The following is a 23,653-nucleotide window of genomic DNA, read 5'->3' as shown; positions in this document are numbered from 1 at the left end:
GGCCGAGAGAACGCGCTGCCGGGCTGTGGAATGGCACGTGGGGTCAGGTGTCCGACCCGGGCGCTGTGCTTCCTCTGACAGAGCGCCACCTGAAATCGGCGCTTTCTGGAGAGAGGGAATTTGGTAGCAGAAGTACCTGGAAGCCAGTCCTGGCTTTTGAAATACCTTTGGACCTTCTTCCTTGCTTTTGGTTGTAACACAGTGGATTTCAAATCTCCCAGCTGATGTAAACAGATTTTCTAAAGGGAAAAGGATCCTTCTCCATCAATTCTAAAATCTGCCTCATTTGCTGGACTTACTTGCACCCAGGAATTCAGTCAGTCAGTTTCTAAAGAGCCAGGAAGTAACCAAATCTGCTGAGTCTGCAGGTCACTATTTCAGTTCTGAATTCCGACACTTGGCAGAGGTGTCTGTGGAATTCCCACTCAGCTCTGCACACCGAGCTCCATCCAGCCCGTCTCCTCAGCACTCACCTCAAACTACTCATGTGGGGGAAAAGGGAGCAAGGACACACACAACAGTGAGAGAAGGGGGCGACCAGGAACTAAGGCTGGATGGAATTTTAGGAACTATGGCTGGGTGGGATTTCCCCAAAGCTTCTCACACTCCTCCTCAGCTCGAGTTCATGGTCTGCGCTGCAGAGCCCGCATGCTGCAGGGGTTCTGTGTGGGGTAAGGCACGCGCTGCAGTGTCACCGGCTGCAACCAGGGCACGCCGGCGCGGGATCTGGAAAGCTGGCCACGTGAGAGGACGGACCCCCCGCCCCGTCCCCGCTGGGGAGCGCCGGGCTCCCCGCTGCGCTGCTCCGCGCGGCGCTCTGCGCCCTCCAGCTACGACTGCTCCTTTCCCAGGGGTACACACCCAGAATGACTGTCTACGGAAATACCGTCACACTGGAAGGCAGTCCTCACCCCATTCATTCACCCTCCGTATCTCAGTCCTACAGTTCTAGGGTGAAAACCAGAAACCTCATCACAAAATGTTTCACTGGATTGAATGGGATTCATTGTCCTGAGTACCAACACCAGCTGTGAAAGCCAGATCAGCTGCTCAGGACAATTCTGCCGGAGACCCAAGGGAAATGGAAACAGCCAAACACTCCACCAATCCCCTTTCTGGTTTAAACCTGTTCAAGCACTGCGTTCTCATGACACCATTCCAGACCGACCAGCGCCTGCAGGGAGGGGGTTCGGTCTCCTGGAACAGGAACCTGCTCCGCTCAGCCCACTGCAATTACTTTGCACTTCTAACTGCACAAGAGTTTTTTTCACTGGTTTGTCACTTTTGGAACCCACATACACTTTTAGCATTTGTCATGTCCTATCACAGAGCTCTGAAGTTTAACTGTGCTCAGTGCCTTCTGTTTGTTTTTGATTTGCTACCTGTCAGCGTCAGTTGATGGCCTCTAACTATTTAGCAAAATAAATGACAATCACTCCAGTTCATCTTTTCCATCCTGCAATGATTTTCCAGATCTCTCACATCCCCTTTCCATCTGGTCTTCAGGCTGGCACAAAGAAAACCGGCTAAAGATGAACAGAGAATGGAACCCAAATCACCTCAGAAACACAGCAAACAGCTCTCTAATTCTGCCAAAAATTCTTATGTAGTTTTAAGATTGAATTTTCACTATATATGAAAAAGACTTCATGCTGTAATTCTTAAAAAAAACCCAAACAATTACATGCCTATGACTACATAATACATATCACTGCCCATGAATCTCAATTATTCTATATTTTCAAACATGGAAAAACCCAGTGCTGCCTTTATTTCAAGCACTGGTCACTTCAAACAATGGAAAGGCAAATTAATAACAGAAAATCAAAGTTTAAGAAGAAAACCGGGACTCAACCTTCATTGCAACATTTCCTTCCAATGCTCACAAAGCACTGTTCATGTATTGTAACTGCCAGTACCTTCCCCAAACAGGGTTATGTCACAAACTACCTCCAGGTACTGCCAAAATAAATTAGGTAAGCCCGAAGCTACAGAAAACCAAAGCAAATTAGGATAGTGATACCTCAGATCACATTGTCTTTACAAAATAAATATAATAATATTTACGGAAAAGGTGGAGATGCCTTTAAGTGGCATTCTTGTTTAACTCCAGAGGTCACTGTGGAAAACCTTTAGTCTTAACGTGCTACTTTCAAAACATCATGGGGATTGTTGAGGGTATTTCACAACATGAAGCAGACTTAGGGAAAAAGAGCTTTTCTCATTCTATCTCCCATGTCTTCTGCCCCTCATGAACAGGGAAAGAGAAGGGAAGAGAACAAGTCTACATATGCCTTGGCAATCAGAATCAGCAGATTATTCTATGTTTCTTAGAAGAGAATGAAACATTGGGGTAAAAAAACAGTAAATCGATACAGTGAAACAATTAAACAAAGTCGTCCTTCCTGGACAGTCCACAACTCATGTGGCACTGAACCACCGGATGTGGTCTCTGACACCAGCACATACGAAGGCTGCTCAGTACATTAGTCGTAGTGACTGTTGAAAGCCATTCAGTACTGCAGATATTGAAAGTCAGTAACTTTCATTTATCCAAAATTCACGAATGTACATTACGGTTCGCCTCCGAAGAGCTGCTGCGTCCAAAAGGGAGTTACCTGCTGGAAGTACTTGTCGCAGTTGATGTATTCCTTATCGTGGGAGTCCTGCAGCTTGTTTGTTTTTATGTACTGCCAGAGCGCCTGGATGATGGCGGATCGGGTCTGCGTGTGGATCCCCAGCAGCCGGGCTAATCGCGGGTCTAGTTTGAACTGCGGAGGCTGCAACAGAAAGAGGAGGAGATGGAGATGGCAACAGAGAGAACAGCAGATGCACAGGTGCGAAGTTTCAGCTTTGGTTCTCGGGACCGCGCTCCTGGGAGCGGCTCCCTGCCCGCGGGCAGACGGCAAACCGCAGGGTGCTCGGCGGTGTAACGCTGCCGGCGCTCTGCGCCAGCCGTGCCTGGGGCCGAAAAGGAAGAGGGACGCTCCCTGTGCTGCCCACGGCCCGTCTGCTCACACGCTTTAGGTAACAACAACTCGCATGCAGACTCGGGAAAGCATTTTGCTCTTCAACACGGACGTATCGTTCGACTTTAGCAGTGCGAGAAGGAAAAGGATGGTCTGAGCTACTCGAGGCTGACCACCGGCAGTGGTAATGAGGTCAGGATGAGGCCTCTGCTGTCGCTAATAACTGCTCAGCTGCCTCACATCAGACAAGTACCTTAGATCTGGTTTTCAGGCACGTTCCCACCGTTCTGCTGCCTACCAGAAAATCTACCCAACCACAACTGATCAATGGAATATATCTATTGTCCTGACCTTTGTGATACAACTCTTCAACTACCCTGTTCTGCATCTCTAGTAATACACATTCCTTAGATAGCTCGGAATCTGGTGCCTCCTCAAGTGTGCACCCATAATCGAGTTTAATATTTGCCACACCATTAGGCAAGGCTTACTCTGTTGGGTGCTAGATCAGCCAAAGCCAGCTTTATAACGAGACTTAAGGATAACAGAACATCTGTTTTAAAGCATGAATTTATAACAATGGTGAGCACAACAAACATCATTATATTGTCTTAGCAATAAGAATTCTCACTGGTTATATCAGCATTTCAGTAAGCTCATACGCTCCCTAAAATAATACAATTTTCTCTCTGCTAACATAAGATGGAGCATCTTTATCCTGGACAGACGCTATTTGCATGGAGGGGAAAGAGAACAGCACAGAATGAGTTCTTAAACAATCAAAACGTATCTGAGACTGAGCTGCATTGACCAGGGAGATCCCGTCTCCTCTCCGCAGTCCATTTCCATCCCTTTCCTTCAGACAACAACGTTTCTTTCAGGGATGGTTTCAGTCAGATTGGTGAGCTCCACGACTGCAAATCTCCATCGCCTGTGCCATGAGAACAGAGACCGTGGCAGTGCACACCCACAGCTGAAACCAGAGCGGGGTTTGGAAGCAGCTTAGCCTTGCAACATCTTAAACCAGTGTGAAGCTGTGCCCAGGAACCTCTTTTATATCGTATCCCAAGGCAGAATAAAGTAATTTTGCCTATTGTTCAGGTTTGCGACCACCTGAGGAACCTGAACATACATAAAGCTATGACACCCAATGAGACGCAGCCCAGAGTCCTGAGGGAACTGGTTGGTGTGGCTGCCAAGCCACTGTCCGTGTCACCTGGGACGTCCTGGCAGTCCCTGGTGACTCATTTTATACAGGGCAGGAAGGAGGACCCCGGTAACTCCCGGCCTGTCAGCCTCCCCTCCGTGCCGCGGAGATCACGAACAGATCCTCCTGGACGCTGCGCTACGGACACGGAGGACAGGGCGCTGATTCCAGCAGCCAGCACAGCTCCACCCAGGGCAAGGCCTGCCCGAACAACCTAGGAACTGCATCAGCAGACAACGGAAGGGCTACAGATGCTGTCTGTCTGGGCTTCCGTAAAGCCTTTGACACGGTCCCCCACAACACCTTGGACAGATATGGATGCGACGGGTGGACTGTTCAGTGGATGAGCAATTGGCTGGATGTTCACATCCAAGAGGGTAGTGGTCAACGGCACCATGTCAGGATGGACATCAGTGACACGTGGTGTCCCTCAGAGTTCCGTATGGGGACCAGTACTGTTTAACATCTCCACCAGTGACAAAGACAGGGGGACCAAGTGCACCCTCACCGCGTTTGCAGGTGACACCAAGCTGAGTGGTGCAGTCCTGAGGGACGGGATGCCAACCAGAGCGACCTGGACAGGCTGGAGCAGCGCGGCCATGTGGACCGCACGGGTTCAACAAGGCCAAGTGCCCGGTCCTGCACCCCAGTCAGGGCAACCCCGGCACCGGTCCAGGCTGGGGATGGAGGGGCTGAGAGCAGCCCCAGGAGAAGGACTTGGGGTGCAGGGGGTGACAGATGGGACATGAGCCACCATGTGCGCTGCAGCCCAGAAACCACCCGAGTCCTGGGCTGTGTCACCAGCAGGTTTGGGGGATCCTGCCCCTCTGCCCGCTCTGTGAGACCCCCCTGCAGTGCTGCTCCAGCGCTGGGTCCCTGACAGGACACACATGGAGCTGCTGGAGAGGGGCCAGAGCAGCCCCAGGAATGACCCGAGGCTGGAACAGCTCTGCTGGGGACAGGTGAGAGAGTTGGGGGGTTCAGCTGGAAAGAGAAGCTCCGGGGAGACCTGACTGTGGCCTTCTTGGACTTAAAAGTGGCCTATAAGAAAGATGGGACAGACCTTTGAGCAGGGCCTGTTGTGACAGGACAAGGGGTGATGGTTTAAACTAAAGGAGGGAGATTCAGGCCGGACATGAGGAAGGAATTGTTGTCCTGAGGGTGGTGAGAGCCTGGCCCAGGTACCCAGAGAGGGGGTGGATGAACCATCCCTGAGCCATCCCAGGCCAGGCTGGACGGGGCTCTGAGCACCCTGAGCTGGTGACGATGTCCCTGCCATGGCGGGGGGGGCACTGGGGGCTGGGAAGGTCCCTCCAACACAAACCAGCTGTGACTCTGTGATTGGGGTTTTTCTGTTTCCTGTGACTGGGATGAGAGAACTGATGTGGCAGGAAGTTTTGTTAGCTTTCACATGGATCGGTACCCTGACTTGTTTGTGCTCAATCCAGAAATACAACAGAACTAACAGTGACAAAAGAGAGAAGCACGAATGCGTAACAAGGCCTAAGTGTAACAGCAAGTCTAACCCTTGCAGGGCAATGTTGTCTTATGCCAGATTAGGATGACAAGGTGACTAAACAAACCAGGAAAGCTGTGTAGTTTGCTCTCAGAGGCTGCCACAGCTGCACAGGTAGTTCAGGTACCACTAGCGAGAGCCACTCCTTTGAATTTCTGTATGAAACCACACACGTAACTCACATGCATCTTATCTGACTATTCTCTAAGAAGCCAGTAGTGGAAATGTATATTCTTTCTGCAGGTGGGCAGTGAAAATACTAATTATCATAGTGCCAAGAACAATATTCTGCTGGACTGTGATAGAAACTTACTTGATGCGCCCCTTCACGTTTCAAATAATCTGTCAGTTTGGTATCACTCTGACCTCAATGGATTATGTGACATTCTGAGTCCAAGTACATTGGTTTCTGAGGTATGTGACAGGATGAACTCGTTCTGCTGCGCTGTGTCCCAAAGCTGTGTTTCCCACGCCAGAAGCGGAGCACTGACCTGGTAGTCCAACATGAGGAGCAATGTGCACCGCACGCTGACATCGCCAGGTCTTTTCACCTGGAAGCCATCGGTCTCCTGGGTTGTGGGAGTTCTGTGCCACTGCCAGAGGCAAAACCGGGTATGATGGTCAGCCACGTTCTGACTGACGTCCACCGCGGTGCGTCTCGAACAGTACACCGTGCAGGAACAAGACAACTACAAGCCTCCTGAAGATTTTGCAATTAAACAAAACAAAACAAAACACAACACAACCCCCCACCCCCGAAAATTTCTTGTTCTGCCCTTACAACTCAGCCTTCAAACTGTTCTGCTGTTGGTATGCTTTAATTACCTGGAAAAATGCACACATTTTTTCATTTCATGCACTCTGTTCTAAGATGTGCAGTACATCACTACTATATTTATGGTTTTAGACTATACAGATTTTGTCAGTAAACATTCTTAAAAAGAATCGAATTTTGAAAACACTGAAAATAGCTTAAATGAGCAAATGAATGCAAGGTATCCTGAACCAGGCAGGCAGCGGGCTCAGAGCTCCGTGTCCGTGCCAGCGCCGGGTCTGTCTGCGACGCCTCCTTACCTCCACCAGGTGGTTGTCAGGTCCATAGAGATCTTTGTCCAGTTCAATAACCAAACTCTTAAAAAAAGACGAAAACTTCCGTTTCTGCTTGCTGAGCTGTACCATCAGGAGAAACAGAAATCATTAGGCCTGCACACGACAGCTTGTGTCCTCCGCTTCCTCCTCAGCCTCGCGCTTTCTCTATCACTAGTTCCCATACAGATCACAAACGTGGTCAATTACTTGAGTTCTCCCTCTGACAAACGTCTCTTCCCCCAGGAGGTGGGTTTGACTACATGATCTCTGAGGGTCCCTTCAAGCCCAGACCATTCTATGGTTCTAAGGCCGCTGTATAACTTTTTTTTTAACAGCTTGGGTTTTTGATGAATGCCAATTTCTGTTTGATTCATCAGATGACAGCAAATTTCTCAGATTAATCACACACTAAGTGAAAGTATTTCCTTTTACATTCTGCCTTTCCATTTAATTATCCATATCCACTGATTATTACACAGCTCATACTGTCAATTAAACACTGGGAGCTCTATAATCGTATAATCTGACTTTCCGTAGAACGCAGTACAGAGGATTTCAATTAATTTCCTCTTTGTTAAACAGAACATCTTTTAGAAATCACAGAATGACAGAATGGTTTGGGTTGGAAGGGACCTTCAGCGACCACCCCGTCCCGAGCCCTGCGCAGGGCAGGGTCACCCTCCGCCAGCCCGCGCTGCCCGGAGCGCGGCCGCCCGGCCTCGGGCGCCCCAGGGCCGGCACCGCAGCTTCTCCGGCAGCCGCTCCAGGGCCTCACCGCCCGCGTAGCGAAGCACTTCGTCCTTATATCTAACCTAAGCCCTCTTCCAGTTTAAAGGCATCACCCCTTTTCCCATCTCTACATGCCCTTGTAAAAGTCTCTCTCCATCTTTCTCGTACGCCCCTTTAGGTACTGGAGGCTGCAATGGGGTCTCCCTGGAGCCTCCTCTTCCCCAGGCTGGACACCCCGGCTCTCTCAGCCTGTCTTTGGTTTAGAATTTGCCAATACTTGAGACACTATTTTGTTCCAACGAAGAATCTTTCTTTCTTAAAATATAGGCTCTAATTTCTAAAATGAATTTGTCTAACATCAGTGTCCAGACATCACACTTTGTCACCCTTCAGCAAGATGATGATTCTGATTCATGTAGTTATCTCCAGACAGACAGACACCCATGTTCTCCATCTGTTTATTGTACTTAGCTGGTGAAGCCTATTCAAATAGGTGACACCTTTATTGGGAAAGTCCAGCCTTCCCTGAGGAAAGTTAAATCCGTCACTGAGGTTTCTGAGGACTTCAGAGTAATGACATTTTTCTTCCATCCTTGCTCTGACCATCCATTCATCCTCTTGCCCTCCCTATGAATAAAAACTCATATCTTTGTCGATGATCTGGATGAGGGGACCGAGTGCCCCCCAGTGAGCTTGCAGACAACACCCAGCAGGGTGGAGCGTTGATGTGCTGGAGGGCGGGAAGGCTGTACAGAGAGATCTGCCCGGCTGGATCGATGGCCGAGGCCAATGGTCTGAGGGTCACCAAGGCCAACGCCGGGTCCTGCACGTGGGTCACACCAACCCCATGGACGCTGCAGCTGGGGAACAGCGGCTGGAAAAGGACCTGGGGGTGTTGGTGACAGAGGCCGAACATGAGCCAGCAGGTGCCCAGGTGGCCAAGAGGCCACAGGATCCTGGTGGTACCAGCACTGGCCAGCGGGACCAGGGCAGCGACCGTCCCTGTGCTGGGACCTGGGGAGGACAAACCTCAAATCCTGGGGGCACTTTTGGGCCCCTACACCAGGAAAGGCCTTGGGGTGCTGGAGCGAGTGGAGAGAAGGGAGCGGAGCTGGTGAGGGGCTGGAGCACAAGTGTGATGGAGCGGCTGAGGGACCTGGGGGGTTCAGCTGGAGAACAGGAGCTGAGGGGACACAGGGACACAAAGAAACGGCCTCAAGTTGCGCCAGGGGAGGTTGAGGTTGGATCTGGGAACAATTTCTTCCCCAAAGGGCTGTGGGGCATTGAACAGGCTGCCCAGGGCAGTGCTGGAGTCACCATCCCTGGAGGGGTTCAGAACGTGTGTAGACATGGTGCTTATGGATGTGGTTTAGCGGTGGACTTGGCAGTGTTACATTTACAGTTGGACTCAATGACCTTGAGGGTCTTTTCCAACGTAAATGACTCCATGATTCTATGAGCTACTCGCTTCTCCTTGTTATCCTACTCCTCACAAGATGCAACGCCTGCTGTAGACCTGGTTTATCACACCTCCCGTGACCTGAACCTGGCCATATCTTTTAAGGGAACCATCTCAGGCCTGTTCTCTCCTCCTCCCCCAGCCTGCCCTGTCCTTATGTCTGTGCCCCACTCCCTGCTGTCCTTCCTGCCCCTCCACGACATGCCCATCGTGGCCTCGTCCGCCACTCTGGCTGGACAAGGCACCTTCCCAGCACACCAAGCCAACGCTGCCGTTCAGGATGTCTCGTCTGAGCGGACGTCCCCATCCAAGCCCACCACCCCGGGACAACCCCCAGTCCTCGCCAGCCCCCGTGAAGCCCAGGTAAGTCATACGTCATCCAAAAGCTTCCCCTCCACTCGCAGCTCCCAGGAAGCAATGCTGCCATCAGAGTCGTCAGCGTCGGACTTGGCGGGATTAAACGTGTTGGAGATGTAAAGTCTCAGTTTCCGCTTTTGCTGTTACACAAATAAAGAAAAGAAAAGAACAGATCCAGTTTAAGTCCAAGACCCAAGGAAGCCATGGGCAAGGTGACAGTTACACACTTATTAGAGAATCTGCATGTTTAGTACAGTTGTACCAGCTTATACTAGAATTTACGATTTGGTTATGTATAAGAAAATACACTGAATCTGAATCTGAAATTTCCTTTCAAAACTACTGGCTGTACAAATGTGCCAAGGTCCGCTCTGAGCAAGGAAAGGCAGGAGGCGGCAGGGCCAGGTCCACGAGACCAAATATCCTGTATTTCTGGATTAGCTGTTTGAGAAACCACTGAGGAAAGCACGATGTGATGCCCTTCCTGAGCAGATCCTGGCCAGACTGCTAAGACTCAGCTGCAAACCTCCTGCTACATGAACGTCTTTCATAGCTGCATCAGTTCAGATTTGTAAATGTCGGTCACAAGTACAACTAATTACACACCAGGCACATCTCTGCCCATCTTCACCATCCCTCAGAGCCTCGTAACAGTCCTCCTGCACACACCCGAATATCTGCTCTGGAGGATTTGTGAAGGAATTCCCATTTCTAAATTCACAACTCTTCAAATTAACTTGCACAATATATGCACTGTTGCTAAATTTTATCCCCACCTAGATGATTTGAAAACCTGTATCCATATACACCAGCAGCTTTCCTTCTTTCCTCATGGATACTCTCCTGATATTTCAGGTTTATATCACCAACTCCATTCCCAAAGACACCTTCTCCACTCTCCCCTTTGCCCTGGAAACTCCTCTTCTCCTCCTATCTCCCCATATCCACAAAGGAACCGAGTCTGTTTCCCCGAGGTGTGACATTTCGTCACTAAGATCACCCTCTGCAGTAACACCCTTACTCACATCTGGGTATTTTAGCTGCCCTCCTCTGTGCTGGCTTTCAGGCTCCTCGGCAGTCCTCCCAGCACGCAGCAGGTGAGGGCGCCTGACGGCACCGCCGAGCGCACAACCCCCTCCGGACACCGCGTTCTCTTCTGCAACCCCTCGCCGTCCCCAGGCTGCGCAGGAGCCGGACGCGGCTCCCGGGCGCTCCTGGCGCCCCACGCCCGCTGCTCCCGCGCGCTGCTGCTTTGCTGCTCCCGCATCCCTCCCTCCAATTTAAAGAGTTTTCTTCTACACAACAAATTTTCTTCCTCAAATTTAATCCGTTCTTCACTGTAACCCCTATAAATCAGCCACTTCTTCCCTCACTGTCATTACAAAGGAACTTAGAATAATTATGAATAAAACTCCCTAAATAATGGCTCCCTCTGCAGTTATCTTTTGCCCTGCTTTCCACACAGCTCGATTTTAGATAAAAAGCCACGTATCCCTTGCCTCGAACACGTCACAAACAGCACTGACAGCCTGTGGGTATTGTGGAGTGCTCGGCCCTCGTCCCTGCTGAGCGAAGACGTTCTGTCCAACGAGCAGCACGTGGAGCCTGCCCCCCGCGCCTGCCTGCGGGTTTCGGCCATAAAGGTACCGCGGATTTGCTACACTATTAAGGCAATGATTATCTTCCAATGTAACCACAGAGAGATCCTTGCTTCTGACTTATAAGAAATAGCCAGGAATTCCGTCAAACAGACCAACTGCACAGCAAGAGGACCCAACACCAAATGGGCTTTGAATCTAATAAAAATCTGTGTTAGAATATAAAGCAGAATAAGGGAACGTAACGAAGAAAAAGTCACATTTTCTGGGTAAAATGGAGTAAATAAATCTAAACCAACAGCAGTCTAAAAAAACTGTGAGCAGGGCATTTGTCCGTGAACACAGCTGGAGCAGCCCGCGTGTCCTCTGGGCATCACCGCACAGACCCAGAGACACTCCAGCCCGCACAACTGCCTTTCTGAAGCTGTTCCGACACCTCCACCTCCCGTCTGTTCCCTTACGGGCCGCTGCTCCATTCTTCCCATCTTTCTGCCCTTCCCAGAGCTCCCACCGCCTCCTCCTTACACACGGTCCGTGTTCCAGCGCCATCGCTCCCCGTAAAAGGCACCGGGAGCAGCTCTGCCCAGGGCCCGCTGGCAGAGCGCAACGCCGAGCCAGACGATGGCACTCGAGCTTGCCCAGCACACGCTTATCACCCACACTGGTAACACAGTCTTTGAGTGGTGTTAACGAAAATACATTCAGACAACTCCAGCAAAACATCAGAACCGCAGCTCCACAAACGAACGTTCTCCTTGGACCAGAAGGCTCCTTCTCCTCTACGGGGACCTTCCTCCCATCGGCTGTGAGACGCTGCCGTCCCACCCGATCCAGAGACCCAAGAGTAGAGTCTGAATCCTCCTGCAGGGATCTACTCCAGCACCCACAGCTGTACTGCTGTCATAAGGATGTCCAGTCTTGAAGAAGTCAGCCCAGAGGTGACGCAGAGAGTCAAAACTGAGCTCAGGGAAGGACAAAACCAAAATGGCACTGGCTGGGGTTTTACAGCCACCACACAGACCACGAAGTGTCCTTGTGTGAAGACACTCACCCAGCCACTGCACTCAGTTCACACATGAGCACCCCTGGGCTCCACGATAACGTCGGGTTCATTTCCAGAAGGCTCCGAGAGCGAGATCTTCCTCCTTCTCCAGCTGAGCGGCTCCACCTCATCCCAGCGGCAACGACGCAACAGGAGCTGCGTGCAGCTTGGGCACCTTGCATCTTAAATACAGCAGTGGACAAGAAGCCATTGTCCTTCAATAAATCTGCACATTCCTTAGCAACGCACATTATAGCACAGATCTAAAACCTATTCTCTCTGTATGGTAGCTTCTCAGGGAACAGGAGAGCAACCAACCAAACCTGTGCACTTGTGTTTTACTGGTAGGATTCTCAGTAACTTGAGGAAAAACTAAAGAGGAAACTGACAGCTCGAGGGCAAGAAGAAAGCAGCACATTCCATCTCTTCAGACACACCGGGACTTACCACCCACAAAGACAAAACTCAACACAGGAACTGCACAGAGGCCCAATCAATGCTGTAAATCAAATAACCTCCTGTCCAAAAGATCAATAAACGCTTCCTCTGCTTGTTCTCTATGTGTAAGATACACATCTTCAACAAGCATCTTTGACTTGTCTTCAGCAAAATGAACTTGAAATAGCAGTCATATTAAAAAGAAAGGCCTTCCCCTAAAAGCACTGTATTTCACTTACAACTTCTCCTTAGGAAAAGAAAAGGAAGACAGAAGCGCGTGTGACAGGAGATGGGTCACGTCAGCGGTGACAGCAGCGCCGGGCGGGAGAGCCCGTGTGGCTGGAAACGGCTCTGAACAGCAGCTACGGGAGCGCTGGGCAGCAGAACTGCAGCTCCTGCTCTTCAGCGTCACCGTCACACGCAGCAGTACAGCCTCGAGTGGCAGCAAATGGCTGGAATGCTGGAAATGCATCAAGTCCTTCAGAAAACTGCCTCTGGTTTAGAGTGTCATATTTTTTTTTCAGTTTCTATTAGCATTAGATCCCTAAAAAGTCAAATCAGAAACGGAGCATCCGAAGAGACCGATCTGTGTGAGACCCTCAGGACAATGTCTGTGAACCCAAAGCTCAGGTGTCCCCCAGGGGACGCTCGGGCAGGACACGGAACCCCAGGAGCCGTCCGGGGAGCGGCGCTTGGGGCCGCGGCCGAACTCACGGAGCTGTGAGCAGGCGGCCGGCCCGGCCGGGCCAGGGAACGCGGCTGCCGGCGGCGCGCGGCACCGCGTATCGGCGCTGTGCGCAGCGAGGACGACCCGCTGCGCCACTCAACGCTGCAGAAGGGCCTCAGGCACAACCTCTGTGTTTCTGTCTTTGCACACAGAGCAACTGTTTCACGGTCCCGCAAAAACCTTTTAGGAAGCAAAAAGAACAGTGGGAGATAGAGCAGCATGGAGACTAAAAATCTGGAGACAAAAAGAACAATGACCAGTAGTAACAAGTATTCAAGTCTGACCATTGTAAGAGAATCGAATGAAACAGAGTGTCCATATCAGGACTGGAATACAGAGGTGTCGCTCAGCCGGGGCAGCAGCAACCAACATGTCAAAATCTGTAGATTAAACTAAATTGGTTGGGTAACTCACAACAACAGAAGATGGACAAGAACTTAAAATGGTCAAACCGAAGCAGGAAAATCAGTGACTTGGTAGAAGATGCAATTATCATGAAGACTGAAAAGAACTACCTAATATTTGCTGAGTTCAAATTTGCACCAACACATGAAAAACACCTGTAGACAGTTCTATAAAAGCTTCAACAATAAAGAAAAAACCCTAAAAAATGTAGAACAGATGTTACAGAGGAACGAACTGGAGAAGGGCAGCACAAACGGTCTGTGCAGCAGCTGGAGCGCTCTGGGCAGACGGGAGGCGCGCGGTGCCGAGGACGGCGCTGCGGAACTCCCATACAGCGACCAGCAGGACCGGAACGTTACCTGTGAGAACAGGACACTGTAAAACCTGAAAGGTGCATTTAAAAAATGGCCTGATCTAAAGACGATCAGGTGTTTGCCTTTTCACAGTATCACAGTATCACAGTATGTTTGGGATTGGAAGGGACCTCAAAAGATCATCTAGTCCAATCCCCCTGCTGGAGCAGGAACACCTAGGTGAGGTCGCACGGGAACGTGTCCAGGCGGGTTTTGAATGTCTCCAGAGAAGGAGACTCCACAACTTCCCTGGGCAGCCTGTTCCAGTGTTCTGTCACCCTCACTGAGAAGAAGTTTCTTCTCAAATTTAAGTGGAACCTCTTGTGTTCCAGCTTGATCCCATTACCCCTTGTCCTATCATTGTTTGCCACCGAGAAGAGCCTGGCTCCATCCCCATGGCACTCACCCTTTATATATTTATAAACGTTAATAAGGTCCCCCCTTAGTCTCCTCTTCTCCAAACTAAAGAGACCCAGCTCCCTCAGCCTTTCTTCATAAGGGAGGTGCTCCAGTCCCTTAATCATCTTCGTTGCCCTACGCTGGACCCTCTCCAGCAGTTCCCTGTCCTTCTTGAACTGAGGGGCCCAGAACTGGACACAATATTCCAGGTGTGGTCTCACCAGGGTGGAGTAGAGGGGAAGGAGGACCTCTCTCGATCTACTAACCACCCCCCTTCTAATACACCCCAGGATGCCATTGGCCTTCCTGGCCACAAGGGCACAGTGCTGGCTCATGGTCACCCTGCTGTCCCCAGGACCCCCAGGTCCCTTTCCCCTACACTGCTCTCTAATATGTAATCTCCCAACCTATACTGGAACCTGGGGTTGTTCCTGCCCAGGTGCAGGACTCTACACTTGTCCTTGTTAAATTTCATCAGGTTATTCCCCGCCCAACTCTCCAGCCTGTCCAGGTCCCGCTGGATGGCAGCACAGCCCTCCGGCGTGTCAGCCACTCCTCCCAGCTTGGTGTCATCAGCAAACTTGCTGATAGTGCACTCAATTCCCTCGTCCAAATCGTTAATGAATATATTGAATAATATTGGCCCCAGCACTGCCCCCTGAGGCACTCCACTAGATACTGGCCTCCAACTAGACTCCGCACCATTGACTACCACTCTCTGGCTTCTCTCCCTAAGCCAGTTTGCAACCCACCTCACTACTCTATTGTCTAGACCACACCTCCTCAACTGAGCTGTGAGGATGCTGTGGGAGACTGTGTCAAAGGCTTTACTGAAGTCAAGGTGACCACATCCACCGCTCTGCCATCATCCATCCACCTTGTTACATTCTCATAAAAGGCTATGAGGTTGGTCAAGCATGACCTACCCTTGGTAAAGCCATGCTGACTGCCCCTAATAACCCTCTTATCCTTGATATGCCTTGAGATGGCACCAAGGACAAGCTGTTCCATCACTTTCCCAGGGACAGAGCTGAGGCTGACCGATCTATAATTACCCGGGTCCTCCTTCTTGCCCTTTTTGAAGACTGGAGTGACATTTGCTTTCCTCCAATCCTCGGGCACCTCTCCCGTTTCCCAAGACTTGGCAAAGATGATGGAGAGCGGTCCAGCAATGACTTCAGCTTAACTTTCCTTATCCCACAATGCAAAAAAGCAAACCACATAAAATTATGTCACAGGACCATAAATTCAAACCTGATCGGTGGCAGCACAATGAACCACAGTTTACCAGAGAACTGATTGTCACAGAACTCAGATTTAAAACCTGCAGGTTTTTAAGCCAGAAGAGACTTTATTTTCCAGTCCGATCTCCCATGCAACACGTGCTCTAATCATTCATCAACAGCTCTTCTTAAAGGACATCCAGTGTTGACTTAAAGACCCGATAACAAAAGATCTATTACATTTCTGATATCCTGCTCTAGTGGTCATAAATATGCATGTTAATCAGTTTCAACTGATATATTTTTGAACTACCAGCTGTTGGACCAAAGCCAAAAGCTCTTTAAAAACAAGTAAAACAAAACCAGACAAACAAATGGAGAAGGGACTGGAGCAGCTGTATTAGTTACAGATCCCACAAATATCCGGTCAAATAAATTGTCCATTTTAAAACCACTCTGTGTCTTAATATACACTGAACTCTGATTACTGGAATTTGGGTGGAAGTGTTCCCTACAGCTGGAAGCGCTTCTGGCACCTTCCTATGAAATATTCAGCATGGGAACACAGCACGCGGGGCTGTGGCGCGCGCACCGTGGGACGGTAGAGGCTGTCTGAGCGCGGTCCTGCGCGCCCAGCGCCAGCTGGTCCTCCTGAGCACGGAGACCTGCAGAGGGCCCTGCAGCGCCAGTCCTGCGGTCCTGTGCTGGTCCCTGTCAGTAAGGACACCGACGCACAGCAGCCTCCCCATTCCTGTTGCACGTGGGAGAGAGCGGGTGATCGTGCAAGACCGAACTGCGTTCTCATCAAACGCTTGAGCTGGTTTGGGATGGGTTAAGATGCACATGTGCTGGGCCCGTTTGTGCCCAGGCTGCGGAAGCCTTTGCCCGGCGGCCGGACCGAGCCGCAGCGGTGCCGTGCGGTGAGGCCGCGGGCTCAGGGGACAGCGAGTGACCGTCCGGGCACCGAGCCGGCCAGGAACGTAGGAATGTGCTGGGCCGGGCCCATGGGCCACCCGCTCCTCTCAACAACACAGTCACACGTGGAGAACCCCAGGTCGGTCCAGACAGGACAGCCTGGGGGCTCCTGGGGGTTCAGGTGTCCAAAAGGAGGTGGACCCACCCAGAGCCCACTGATTCTGAGGGACCCTCAGAGACTGGCTGACTGAAGATCCATTCATGTGTTAAGGCCAAGACCAGTAAGACAACCACAAGTCATGACCAACTCTCCCAATGTACAACTGTTTCCTAATCAGGAGATATATCTGTTGCCAGGCTATCTCTTCACACTAGACAAACTGTAAGCTATTTGGCGCTTTTTTGTTTAAATTCTGTAAATGTTATGGTTGATGATTAAAGAGAAGAAAATTCCTAATAATATTCACTCAATAAATTGTTTTGTTTAAATTGAATTGCCATAAATTCTGGTTTGCCTTCAACACATTTCTACGTCAAACGGCTGGTGCAGACATTCCACCTGAAGAGCTCTAACGTACCTTATCGAACGCGCTGTGGTGCTCGATGGGTCCCACCAGCGGGCCTGGGGTCACCGAACAGTGAGTCCAGCTCGCAGGGCTGTATCCTGCAACGCTTTTCAGAACCCCTGAAATACGATTTCGAAGATGAAATCTTTCTTTCCTCTCCTGGATTTGGAAGAATTTTGCTTCTCTGGCAATTCAAACCTCTTTCTAATTTCAAGCCTAGTATTTGTTCAGTCATCCTTTCCCCATTTGTTCTTGTGCCAACATTGTCCTCCAGCTTAAATGTTGATCTTTTTCCTCCCCTCTATCAAAAACGCAGCCACTCCCGGTCTGTCCCAGGTTTCTTTTGGTGTTCAGACAGGAAAGTCAAGTGACATTGAATCTTCCTTTTGCTGGGTTGGTCCAGCAGCTCTTTTTTTGCATGATCATTATAGTTTGAACTGTTCATTTAGAGCATCAATGAGACCATATTCTGGCTTTAACAATCCTATGAGCTATCACCAGGGTCTGCTGCAGCAGCACGAGCTTTTCTGTTGCTACAAGGAATTCTAGTTACTGACCTATCCGAAGACCATTTATCTCAGTTGCATAATATTGTTATTATACAAAAATAACAAATCCCACCTTTAATGATGTTTCCAATCAATTTGCAACCATTTTACAGCAGAAATTCCTCCAGCTAATCCCAGCCAGCACCGAGACCAACGTGACAACCAGAGAGAAGGAAGCGCGCTGCCCTGGTGCCGCAGACCTCGAGTGCAGAGGGATCTACACCAGCTGAAACGAGACAGAGCTGCCACTGCTCTCCGTCACCTGGACTGTGCTTCAGTAATCCCCACCTCCTTCTCCATAACATCCTGCGAGGAATGATAATTGATAGCTACGGCATTTGTTGACTGGAGTGAGCGCAGGTTTGATTCCAGGAGCTCAATAACAGGAGAGTTCAGAGCATGACAGAAAAATCTCCGTACATGGAAACGATGAGTCTCGTACAGCGCCAGAACCGCGGAGCTCGGGTGTGCCAGGCACCCTGAGAAATAACCCAGCAGGAACCTGGGGATCAGAAACAATGGACATTCCGTTCTGCCAACAATCCCATAGCAACTGCTCGGTCAACTTAAAACCTGAAAGTGGGGAAAGAACCTCAGTTTACAAAACCAGGAGAGAGATGTGACTGTATTCAGATGCTACTACTCTCTTTTAACCTAAAAATGGAGAACCCGTGAGTATACAGTTCAGTTTGAAAAACTGCAGCTATGCAGAGTTCTGGTGAGCTCAGCGTGCCACCCAGTTCAGGGAAGCGTGACGGTCCCGGTGACAGTCCCTGTCTGGGAGAGGCCGGGCTGCTCCCCGCGGGGACGGGCTGGAGCGGGAGCGCTGCCTGCGGGACGGGTCCCCAGACCTCTCCTTCAGCCACGTGAGCCATCGTGTGAGCCTCGGGGTGAAAACCGCCTTAGGCTTAACATTATGCCTTCGTCCACAACTGACTAGTTATCTTAGGCTTAGACAACAGAGAGAAATAGGCACTTTTTAGGGCATGATTTATCTGTATTCTTTCAAGTATCTCCTTCTGTATGAGAAGAACTGTGCATTAAACTCCATTGCCTACTCTGACCAAACCTCCCGACTATAAAGGGAGCCCAGGGTCACTGGCTTACCTATAAATAAATACAATGTAGGTGTCTATACTTAGCCAAATAAATCCCACTCCCAAAGTTCACCGTAGCCCTAGCAGTGCAGAGTTTCAGTGATGCATTCTTCCTTAATGACATCTGCTCGTCTGGAGCTGAGCCACACGGCTCCTGTTTCCTCCAGGCTCTGTGTGTACCTCCAGCCACAGGTGGTCACACAGCCCCGTCCGCCTCACAGCCCTCGGGCTCCTCGGGGCTCCCGGTCACACAGCCCCGTCCGCCTCACGGCCCTCGGGCTCCTCGGGGCTCCCGGTCACACAGCCCCATCCGCCTCACAGCCCTCGGGCTCCTCGGGGCTCCCGGTCACACAGCCCCGTCCGCCTCACAGCCCTCGAGCTCCTCGGGGATCCCGGTCACACAGCCCCGTCCGCCTCACGGCCCCTCGGGCTCCTCGGGGATCCCGGTCACACAGCCCCGTCCGCCTCACAGCCCTCGGGCTCCTCGGGGCTCCTGACAGAGCGCGGGGCTGTCACGGCCAGCCGAGGGCTCTCTCCACGCGTGGCAGCGAATGCCGCCGCGGAGGAGCGATTCTGAGAGTCGAGACAGACCGGTCCGGGAGCGCAGGGCCGGCAGCGCAGCGGACACAGCGGCCCGGCCGGCAGAGCGGGAGCGGGCGGGGCCGGGGCCGGCGGCGCGCAGCTGGGCGGGCCGGGCCCGTCCCCGCCTCCCGGGACCGCGCTGCCCCCGGCCCGCCCCCGCCTCCCGCGCACCGCGCTGCCCCCGGCCCGCACTCAGCTCCGCGCACCGCGCTGCCCCCGGCCCGCCCCCGCCTCCCGCGCACCGCGCTGCCCCCGGCCCGCACTCAGCTCCGCGCACCGCGCTGCCCCCGGCCCGCCCCCGCCTCCCGCGCACCGCGCTGCCCCCGGCCCGCACTCAGCTCCGCGCACCGCGCTGCCCCCGGCCCGCACTCAGCGCCGCGCACCGCGCTGCCCCCGGCCCGCCCCCGCCTCCCGGGACCGCGCTGCCCCCGGCCCGCCCCCGCCTCCCGCGCACCGCGCTGCCCCCGGCCCGCACTCAGCTCCGCGCACCGCGCTGCCCCCGGCCCGCACTCAGCTCCGCGGCTGCGCGCGGGTCCGCGTGCCCGCGCACTTCACGCACCGTCCTCAATCGGAAGTGTTTAAACATCTCCACCTATGTGTTCTCCAGAATAACAACAGCCTGAGCAACACTAGACCATTATTAACCTGTGGTTCCTAAAGACCGTCTCTAGCTACAGCTCCATCACTGTGATCAGTATAACTGCAGTTACAACTGATAACTCTGAGCAGTCCTGCACATTCTCTACGTATTATCACATACCTCAGACAAAATAAACATTTTCCCACTATTACAATTTCGGTTTGGGAACCACTGCTTTAAGGCAAATATTTTAAAATTAAGAAAGTTTGATAAGAGATGGAAATGCAGAGAGAACTTCTATTGCTGTTACTAATACTCAAACTATAATAAAATGAAAATACTCCACATCAGAACAACCCAGATTTATCCAGGCTTAACTCTGTTGTGACAGGTCTTGAATTTCACTGCTGCTACGTGCCAGTTCTAGACATGAATTGGAAAAACTGCTGTCTGGCCGTTCCTCAGATGTAACTGGCTGAGTAACCGGTACTTCAGGTGTGTTTGCTGAGCCCCGGGTGTACACCGAACGTTCTGTGGCGCGGTGCCCCCCAAGTGCTCCCACCGCAGGCCCTGAACGTCCCCAGCACGGAGCTGGAGCCCCGGGGCTGTCACCTCCCTCGTCAGAGAGCTGGTCACGGAACGGACGCCCTCCCGCAGATGCGGGAATGCCAGTCTGAGTCTGCAATTACGGGTAAACATGGCCAGCTTTTCCTTCTAACAGTCCAATCAGTTATACACAACACTTTTTGACTGCAAGCTTGTGATTTAAATCATCCACACTTTGGTTTCTGATCTACAAAACAGGTATGTTAATGGAACTTAACATTTTCTATTTTTTTTCTGTTTCATATATATCGACTGGAAAAAACATCATAGGTAAAAGCCTTCCACATCTTACCAGGTACCTACGGTGACAAACAAAATGGAGTCTCGATGGCAGTTCAGATGACACCCATGACTGCGGCACAACCGAGCGTGACAGCTGCGCTCCACAGGGGACATACAGCTGCGAAACTCCCCATACTACAGAATCCGCTACATGAACGAGCATGAGCATTCGATACAGTCACAAGAACTTAAATACGACATGAAAAGAAACTCTTCACAATGGGAATGGCCACTCATCGAACAGATTGCCTGGAGAGGCTGTGAGACCTCCAGCCCTAGAGGCTTCCAGAACTCAACCAGCCCCGTGTCGAGCCGGAGACTGAACTAACGACTTCCACGGCTTCTTCCTACCAAAACCTTCCCCTGATTCAGTAGAATACACTCGGAAAACTTAGGAAAAGACAATTTCAGCAGGCTATTGTGAACAGTGAAGTGCTGGACTTAATCCAATAGAAACTGCAGAAATTGTCCTCCATTATTTTCTTATAAGAATAATCCTTTTACAGACTACGTAAATGTGTACATTTCTGCAGGATCTTTAACAATTTTTCTGTAATTTTCCCATTACATGTTCTGTTATTCCACAAGTTTAGCTTTTGACTGAATTTAATACATCTCTTCAGCACATCCCTCTGGTGTCTTATTTTCTTCTTTTTAATCATCCTAATAGGAAGTTCCAAAACCAGTGTTTCTTTATCCAGAAACTATTATTGCCCTTCCTAAAGGCTTTCACAAGCTAGAGCTGTAATGTCCAGGGCATTCCCTCCACCACTTTTCCAGGCACGCTGCTCCCCGTCTGCTTATTCTTAGGAACTTTTTCTGACCCGTTTCAAAATACCTCTGTTAACAGGACTTTTACTGGAAGGATCATTCCACCATTTAACACAAGGATTATTTCCGCCCCAGCTCAACCCACAAATAGCCCATGATGTACCTTCATTGGCCTCTTCAGCGCCTCCTGAATATCCACACGCTTCCGCATGATGGTCTGGTCCAGCTTGCGTTCAAAGGCCAACAGGTCCATGTAGGCCTGGGACTCAGGAACCAGCTCCCGGATCTGAGGAGGAAACAAGAACGTCCCAGCACTGGAGACAAGGGACACCCCGGCACTGGGGACAAGGGACACCCCGGCACTGGGGACAGACAAGGGACACCCGGGCACTGGGGACAAGGGACACCCCGGCACTGGGGACAAGGGACACCCTGTCACTGGGGACAGACAAGGGACACCCCGGCACTGGGGACAAGGGACACCCCGGCACTGCGGACAGACAAGGGACACCCCGGCACAGGGGACAAGGGACACCCCGGCACAAGGGACACCCCGTCACGGGAGGGAAGAACCCGCCGTGCGCCAGCGCAGTGACACCGACCCTCCCCAGCCCAGACGGCGGCTCCCGACCCAGGGCAGGGCACGCGGTGCGGCGGGAGCTGGCGCCGGAGAGCTCGGCAGAGCCAGCGGGGCCCGCAGCCCCGCACCGCGCTCCCGTCTGTCAGTCCAGGCACCGCGCTCCCGTCTGCCAGTCCAGGCACCGCGCTCCCGTCTGCCAGTCCAGGCCCCGCGCTCCCGTCTGTCAGTCCAGGCCCCGCGCTCCCGTCTGTCAGTCCAGGCACCGCGCTCCCGTCTGCCAGTCCAGGCACCGCGCTCCCGTCTGCCAGTCCAGGCACCGCGCTCCCGTCTGTCAGTCCAGGCCCCGCGCTCCCGTCTGCCAGTCCAGGCTCAGCTGTGAGCAGCCTGGGCGCCGCTGCTCTTGCAACGGAAAGCACGGCAGATTTGTCCTGTCTAAACTAAAAGAGTGCTGGGTCTCTTCAGACTAAAACTAAAGGGGGGGTGTTCATGTCATTTTTAAAGTGTTACCCACGGAAGCAAAACCTGCTATTTAGGAAGTCAAGGTTTGTTGATACAACTTCTCGGCTGAGGTGGAATTGACCTTCACATCAAACTTCAACATGACCAGCTATAAGGTGTCAACTTCTGATCTCATGTTCTAATATATTAGCTAAATTACATCAGTTCTATTGAGAAACACCCTTTTTATTTTCCCTTTTCCAGACAAGTTAGTAGGGGAGGTAACATGATGTAGATTAGGAGGAAGGTCTAACAATCTGAGCTTGGAAATGGGCAAGTAAACCCTTCTATGAAAAAGCTGGTTCTTGGAATAACTCATGCAGGCAAACTATAAGAGAAAGGAACTGTAAGTAATTACAGTAAATCTGCTGGACTGCCTTGTTTATTTCTATAATATTCACTCTAGCTTTCACCTGTATAACTAAAATATTTAATTATTATAATACTTCTTTTCTATAGGAATTAAAACTAGTTGGTATTCTTGTTTTGCTTTAGAATCCCAAGTCTACAGTTTCAATTTGGTGTAAGACATGAACAGCCATGGGAGGCCCCAGGCACAGCCCTGCCCGCTGTGCCGTGCCGAGACAGCACCGCTGCGGGTCAGCGCAGCCGTGGGAGACCCCAGGCACAGCCCTGCCCGCTGTGCCGTGCCGAGACAGCACCGCTGCGGGAGACCCCCGGCACAGCCCTGCCCGCTGTGCCGTGCCGAGACAGCACCGCTGCGGGAGACCCCCGGCACAGCCCTGCCCGCTGTGCCGCGCGGAGACAGCACCGCTGCGGGAGACCCCCGGCACAGCCCTGCCCGCTGTGCCGTGCCGAGACAGCACCGCTGCGGGTCAGCGCAGCCGTGGGAGACCCCCGGCACAGCCCTGCCCGCTGTGCCGCGCTGAGACAGCACCGCTGTGGGTCAGCGCAGCCGTGGGAGACCCCCGGCACAGCCCTGCCCGCTGTGCTGCGCTGAGACAGCACCGCTGCGGGTCAGCGCAGCCGTGAGAGACCCCCGGCACAGCCCTGCCCGCTGTGCTGCGCTGAGACAGCACCGCTGCGGGTCAGCGCAGCCGTGGGAGGCCCCAGGCACAGCCCTGCCCGCTGTGCCGTGCCGAGACAGCACCGCTGC

At 51.9% G+C, this 23,653-nt stretch overlaps 1 protein-coding gene across 6 annotated transcripts in view; it reads right to left on the bottom strand.

The window, feature by feature from the left end:
* Positions 1-23,653, bottom strand: part of SMARCD3 (SWI/SNF related BAF chromatin remodeling complex subunit D3) — a 98,247-nt gene that overhangs the window by 12,717 nt on the left and 61,877 nt on the right. For all 6 annotated transcript variants that reach the window (XR_014183183.1, XM_082043911.1, XM_082043912.1 and 3 more), the window contains 5 exons: positions 21,622-21,744; positions 9,344-9,466; positions 6,767-6,862; positions 6,184-6,285; positions 2,619-2,780 (listed from right to left, as the gene is read on the bottom strand). Coding sequence is in view for 5 of the 6 variants with exons in the window: in XM_082043911.1 (XP_081900037.1) it covers positions 2,619-2,780; positions 6,184-6,285; positions 6,767-6,862; positions 9,344-9,466; positions 21,622-21,744 (606 nt within the window). In the remaining variant the exon portion in view is untranslated. The remainder of the gene's footprint in view (positions 1-2,618; positions 2,781-6,183; positions 6,286-6,766; positions 6,863-9,343; positions 9,467-21,621; positions 21,745-23,653) is intronic.

Source organism: Streptopelia decaocto, assembly GCF_964273445.1.
Source record: "Streptopelia decaocto genome assembly, chromosome: 2".
NCBI lineage: Eukaryota > Metazoa > Chordata > Aves > Columbiformes > Columbidae > Streptopelia > Streptopelia decaocto.
This window is presented reverse-complemented; position numbering and strand designations above follow the sequence as displayed.